This window comes from Elephantulus edwardii, unplaced genomic scaffold (genome assembly GCF_000299155.1).
Source record: "Elephantulus edwardii isolate Elephantulus edwardi_28Jun2011 unplaced genomic scaffold, EleEdw1.0 scaffold00425, whole genome shotgun sequence".
In the NCBI taxonomy this organism is placed as follows: Eukaryota; Metazoa; Chordata; class Mammalia; order Macroscelidea; family Macroscelididae; genus Elephantulus; species Elephantulus edwardii.
The window spans coordinates 1,251,573-1,258,211 of NW_006400175.1; the positions used below are offsets into that span (position 1 = coordinate 1,251,573).

At 37.7% G+C, this 6,639-nt stretch overlaps 1 protein-coding gene across 1 annotated transcript in view; it reads left to right on the forward strand.

Annotated features, from left to right (window-relative positions):
• The window catches only part of ANTXR1 (anthrax toxin receptor 1), a gene marked incomplete at its 3' end in the record, with an annotated part of 308,898 nt that extends 303,088 nt beyond the window's left edge, over positions 1-5,810 (forward strand). Inside the window, exon 13 of the mRNA XM_006902541.1 lies at positions 5,715-5,810. Within this exon, the coding sequence (XP_006902603.1) occupies positions 5,715-5,810 (96 nt within the window). The remainder of the gene's footprint in view (positions 1-5,714) is intronic.
• Positions 5,811-6,639: the final 829 nt, after the last annotated feature.

Consider the following 6,639-nt stretch of genomic DNA (forward strand, 5'->3'; position numbering starts at 1 on the left):
GCTCTTGTCCTTATAATTTCTTTTTTTGTAGAGGCTATTGGATTAGATTGTTGATCTTTTTCTATTTGCTGAAGGTTTTGAGTTAGATCATTGATTCCTCTTCTTTCTTCCTTTTTTATGTGTGTGCTTATTGATATGAACACATTGCCCTCTGAGGACTGCCTTAACTATGTCCCAGAGATTTTGGTAAGTTCATTATCATTTGTTTCAGGCACTTTTTTATTTAATTCTTTATTTCTTCTATAACCCAATCATGTTCTTGCAGAGAGTTATTTAGTTTCCACATGGGTGGTTTTGTAAGCTTTACTCTTATGTGGTTAATTTCTAATTTTATGGCATTGTGGTGTGTTATTTCAGTGTTTTTGAATTTGTTGAGGCTTCTTTTGTGACCTAGTAAAATGAATTGAGTTTTAGTTGGGTGCAGTTCTCTGAATACATCCATAAGGTCGAGTTGTCTGATTGTACAGTTTAGATCTTCTGCATCTTTGTTGATTTTCTTTTGAGTTGGCCTATCCTTTGGTGATAGTGGTCCATTGAAATCTCCTACTACATTGTTGTGCTGTCTATTTCTCCCTTCAATTCTGGTAACCGTTGTTTTATGTCATCTGGTGCATAAATGTTGACCAAAGTTATGTCTTCTTGATCTATTGTGCATTTAATCAGTATGTAATGTACTTCTTCTCTTCAATGGTGTTTTTCATTCTAAAATCTATTTTGAGGTCGCCATTTGCTTGGTAATTTTTTTTTCAGTCTTTGATTTTGGAGTCTTCCTTTTTTAGATGTCTCTCTTTTAGGCAACATATTGATGGGCTTTGGTTTTTTTATCCATTCTCCTACTCTTTTTTTCTCTTAATTGGTACATTTAGTCCATTCATATTAAGTGTGATTATAGTCAGGCCGAGTTTTACTTTTGCCATTTTATCATGTTTCTTGTTTCTGTTGTTTCTGGTTACTATAGCCCATTTACTTTCCTTTGGCATCTTGGTGTGTAGGACTTCACTTAAAATTTCTTGTAGTTTTGGTCTTGTTTTCACAAATTCCTTAAGGTACTTCTTTTCTGCAAAGAATCTAATTTCCCCTTCAAATTTGATAGAGAACCTTGCTGGATAAAGGATCCTTGGCTGGCAATTGTTATCTTTTTACTTTCTGTATATGGCATCCCATTCTAGCTCGCATGGTTTCTGCTGAGAAATCAGAACTTAATGTAATTGTTTCCCCTTTGTAGGTAACTCTTTGCTTTTCTCATTCTGCTTTTAGAATTCTATCCTTTTAATTTAAAAAAATTTGACTATGATATGTCTTGGTGTTTTTCTTTTGGGGTCTAAGTCTATTTGGTGTTCTCTATACTTCTTGGATGTGGATTTCCCAATTCTTCAAAATATCCGGGAAATCCTTTTCTAATACTTCTACAATCTTCTCAGTGACTTCCCTGTTCCTCCTGTGTTCTGGAATTCCAGTCCTATGTATATTATTCCGTTTGATATCATCCCACGTAATTCTAATGTTTTCTTCATTTTCCTTATGTCTCGTCTTTGTTTTTTTCTTCAAGTAGGTTTCTAGTGAGGCTTTTGTCTTCCAGCTCACTGACTCTCTGTTCCATCTCTTCAATTCTTCTTTTTTTGTCCTACTATCATGTAGGACACTTCTGCCATTTCAGTCTTAATATTCTCGATTGCATTTTCATGCTTTTCTGCTACTTCCAGTACTGTGTTGGCTGTACCCTCTCTCTCTTATGATGATTTTTTTTTTAATTTCTTGTACCTCTTTGTCTATTCTATCAATGTTTTTCTTCCATCTTTTGTATTTTCATCAATATCTGTTCAAGTTTCTCCTCATCTATATATTTCTTCTGGATTATTTTCTCTGAATTATTTGCTCTCTTTTTGACTTCCATTGTTTCTTCCCACGTTTGCATCTTTTTCTGTAGCTGATCAAGCAACTCTATATCATCATATTTCTTCTGATACTCTGTATCTGGGGTATTTGTTGGGTCTGCTTTTTTAGGAGAAGGGTTATTATTTTGTTTCTTCATAACAGCTGATGTGGATTGCTGCTTTCTTGACATTATGGAGTCTTAGTATATATTAGGTTGTTATAACTATAAAATTAACCAGGATACAGCAATGTTTTGTGAAACACCTATATATTTGTGTTTCGTTCTTGGCCCAAGACCTGTAAAGCCACGGGCCAGACAGTAGATTGTTCACCAAAGTACCTGACTGAGCACTGAGGAAGTCTATTTTTCCCTTCTGGAAGTGACTTCTCACCTCTGTTGAGGGTCCCAGGACCTCCTGTTGCCTGAGTTAGGAATCCTGTACAGTCAGGTCTTATAGCAGTTTGTTCCCAAAAATACCTGAGTGAGCACGGAGGAAGCCTGTTGTTCCCGTCTGGAAGTGGCTTGTCACCTCTTCCGAAGGGTCCAGGACCTCCCTGTTGCCTGAGTTAGGGATCCTGTGTGGTCAGGTCTTATAGCAGTTTGTTCCCAAAAATACCTGAATGAGCATGGAGGAAGCCTGTTGTTCCCATCTAGAAGTGGCTTGTCACCTCTTTCGAGGGGTCCAGGACCTCCCTATTGCCCAAGTTAGGGATCCTGCGTAGTCAGGTCTGACAGCCGTTTGTTCCCCAAAGTTCCTGAGTTAAGGAGTCCCACATGGTCAAACTAGAGAGCAGTTTTCCCCAAAAATAACTGTGGGAGCAGCGCAGGCAAATGCTGTCACATCGTGTGCTTCCTGCCCCATCCAAAGGGTCACCTTTAACAGTACTTGAAGACAGGACAAATGGAATTGCAAGTTACTTGAAAGGCCTAACTAAGCTAACTATTGGTGTACCACAGTTGTACCTGATTTCATGTTGCGTACATGAACTAGTATTGAAACATTCATGTAAAGGTCATTATGGAAATGGACTATTATATATCTCCTTTGTGTGTCTCATTAGTTTAAAGCACATAATTTTTTTAATTGTTCTAATGGAAGAAGGCTAAATGAATACTATAATTGAAAATATATTTTAAATCTTTGTCATAAGGGTTTTTAAAAAAAAAATTATAAATTGTATCATTCTGGTTACACAACAATTTACGAGTGGTTTTAAATAAAGTTTATACTTCTTAAAAAAAGGAATTTGTAGCTTGTTCAAAATGTCAAGTGTCGAAACTTGTCAAAATGTCTGTGGTCCATGGGAGAAAGATTATATGTCCCTCCAATCAGGATTTACAGCCTTAAAATTCAATCTGCATATTCAGTGCAATTCCAATCCGTATAATGAATTAATTTTTCAGGAAGACCTAAAGGTTAATTGCCAGGTTTATTTGGAAAGGAAAAAGACCCTGTATAAGAAAATAATTTCTGAAAAACAGAAATGAAGTGGGAGGCATAGCACTCCCTGACCTCAAAACTTATTACACAGCAGAAGTAATCAAAACAAAATGGTACTGGTACAATGACAGGCACATAAATAAATGGAACAGAATCGAGAATGGAGAAATGGACCTCTCTATCGAGGGTACACTGATAAGTGACAAGGAAATAAAACCTATCAAATGGGGAAATGAAAATCTATTCAACAAATGGTGTGGACAAAGGTGAACTGCTACCTGCAGAAAACTGTAACAGGATCCATATCTCACACCATACACAAAAATCAATTCATAGTAAATCAGAGGCTTGGGAGTAAGGCTCACAACCATAAAATTCAGAAGAGACATACTGGGATCAAGCTTAGAATGCTTAGTCTATGATATAAAGAGGCTGACAAATACAGCCAGAAATGCACAATCTGGAGAGGATAAAATTGATGTATGAAACCTTTTAAAGAATATATCTCTGTAATCATCAAAAAGTTTTTTCAACATGGTGAAAAGAAAGCCTACCAACTGGGAACAAGCATTTGGCAATAGCATCTCATTCAAGGATTTTGTAACAAATTTCACAGAATACTCCTGACCTATAGAAGAAAAAGATAGATAACCGAATTACAAAATGGACAAATGACACAGAAAGCCGTTTCACAGAGTAAGACATTTGGATGACCAATAGACACTTGAAAAAAGCCTCAAAATCATTGGCCGTAAGAGAGATATAAATCAAAACCACAATGAGATACCACCTTACCCCAGTACTAGTGGCAAAGTTTAGCAGGGCAGCAAACAATAAATATTGGAGAAGTGGGAACTCTAACACACTGTTGTTGGCATTGCAAAATTATACAACCAGTCTGGAAGGCAGTTTGGTGTTCTCTCAATAAGTTAAACATAGAAATTTTGTATGACCTAGCTATTTCACTACTAAAAATATGTTGTTGTTGTTGTTGTTGTTGTTGTTGTTGTTGTTGTTGTCACTTGCGACTCTATGTACAACAACCCTAAACCGTGCCCTATCCTGTGCCAATCTCATTGCCTCTGACACACCCATCCCGATTACCCCAGTCACTGAATCAATACACCTCATAGAGGGTCTTCCCCTCCTGCGCCGTCCCTGTACTCTACCCAGCATGATGTCCCTCTCTAAAAACCTGTCTCTCCTTACAACATGTCCAAAGTATGTCAGACGAAGCCCCAGAATCCTTGCCTCCAAGGACCAGCCTGGTTTAATCCTCTCTACGATGAATCTGTTTGTTTTCTTGGCAGTCCATGGTACATTCAATACTCTTCTCCAGCACCACAGCTCAAAGGCGTCAATTCTCCTTCTATCTTCCCTAGTCATTGTCCAACTCTACTTCAAGGAAATTAAAACAGAGACACAGTCTGTATGCCAATGTTCTAAGCAGCATTATTCATCATAGCAAGAACATGGAAACAGCCCAGATGTCCAACTACAACTAAATGGATTGAAAAATTGTGATACATTCACACAATGGAATACTATGCAGTACTCAGGATCAATGATTTCAAAAATATTACATAACTTGAGAGACTGGAGAGAATTATGCTGAATGAAAGGAACTCAGTATTACAAGGACAAATACTGCAAAATACCATTATTGGAAAAAATTGAAGAATAACTAGTAAAACATGTATGGGGGCCCGTAGAGGAAGGGGTGGGACCACAGGAGTCAGGGTGGGTAGGGGAGAAACCATAGGATTGCACAGTTTGGTAGGTAGAGGGAGGGGGTGAAGGAAATGGGAAGGATCCGGCAGGGACCTGAAAAGGTTGAATGATGATGGGCACCAAAGGTGATTGATTTTATAAAGAATAATGCATGTGAATGATTGTAAGAAACACAATATGAAGGAAGCATAGTGTGAAACACAATACATACAAACTTTGTGAGCAAACCAATATAAAATAAAAACAAACAAAAACCCAGTAGAAAGTTGTTATGAATTGGAATGTACTAAAGGACAAAGATTTTGCTGTATGGACTGATAGTTTGGAACTGGCCAGTGGCACTTTGTGAGACAAGCATGGCATTCTGCTTCCAAAAAGGGCAAGGTAATGAAAAGCCTCTGGAGAAATTAATCTCTTCCATACACAACATCACCATGAATCAGAATCAACTTGACAATGTGACTCTCAACAGCATTGCTAAATAGAGTACACTTAGGGAGCCCCCAGAATGATGTTAGCCATTTGTTTGGCATGAGTGCTTTTCTTTTAGGCCTTAGCTCTGCCACTGATGTTGGGAATATGGGCAAGAGGAAATCAAACTCCAAGTATATGTTTTTGTTGCACCCATAATCCCATTTAACCATTTTTTTCCTCTTGGTTCTGCAGTCTGATGGCACCATTCTGGCCATTGCCCTGCTAATCCTGTTTCTGCTCCTGGCTCTGACTCTTCTCTGGTGGTTCTGGCCCCTCTGCTGCACAGTGGTAAGTACCCCAAGGTCTTCTTTCTTGCCTCAGGTCTAAGGATGGACAAGATAAAGGATGGCATAAAATTATTGAAGTTAACAGAACAATGTTTATGGGTGAAAGAGTACCAAGTTTGTAAAAGTTGAATACAAATTATGCATATTTTTATACTATACATATAAGGTTGGTGTAAGTTAACACCAGTTGAAGCCATGATTTATTAGGTACCAAGGACTGGGGTTACCAATAGGTACACTTTTTGGGTTTACCAGGGGTGGCCACTCTGAGCTTTGTGCTCAGGAAGCAGCCTATTAGAGCCTACCAATGATGTGTGCTATTGGACATGAAAAAGGATGGGATAGAAGTGGTGCAATATACACACAACTTGCTGAGTTAATCCAGCAGATACTCTTCTGCATTCACTATGGTTGTAAAGCAACAAATTTTCTCATATGACAAAGTGCATGAGACCTCTTTCTCTCTTTTTTTTTTCCTTTGACATCTTTATTTTTAACCACAAAGAGTGGTACCTGCCTCTTTGATTTTTTTGGAAAACAATAATAGACTCTACCTACTATATAGCTCGCACTAGGCTAAGTAATATAATTACAAGATCCTATCCTCAAAGGATAGGAAAAGAAACTTAACAGAGGTGCAGAAAGAAACTTAACAGAGGTGCAGAACATTTAAATTATATTATCATTCAACTGGACCTTGTGAATGTATTAAGTGTACTGTACCCAACCAAAAACAAATTTACTTCTCAAGTGCACATGGTACATACTCCAGAACTGACCACATATTAGGACACAAAGTAATCCTCAATAAATTAAAAGACATTAAAATA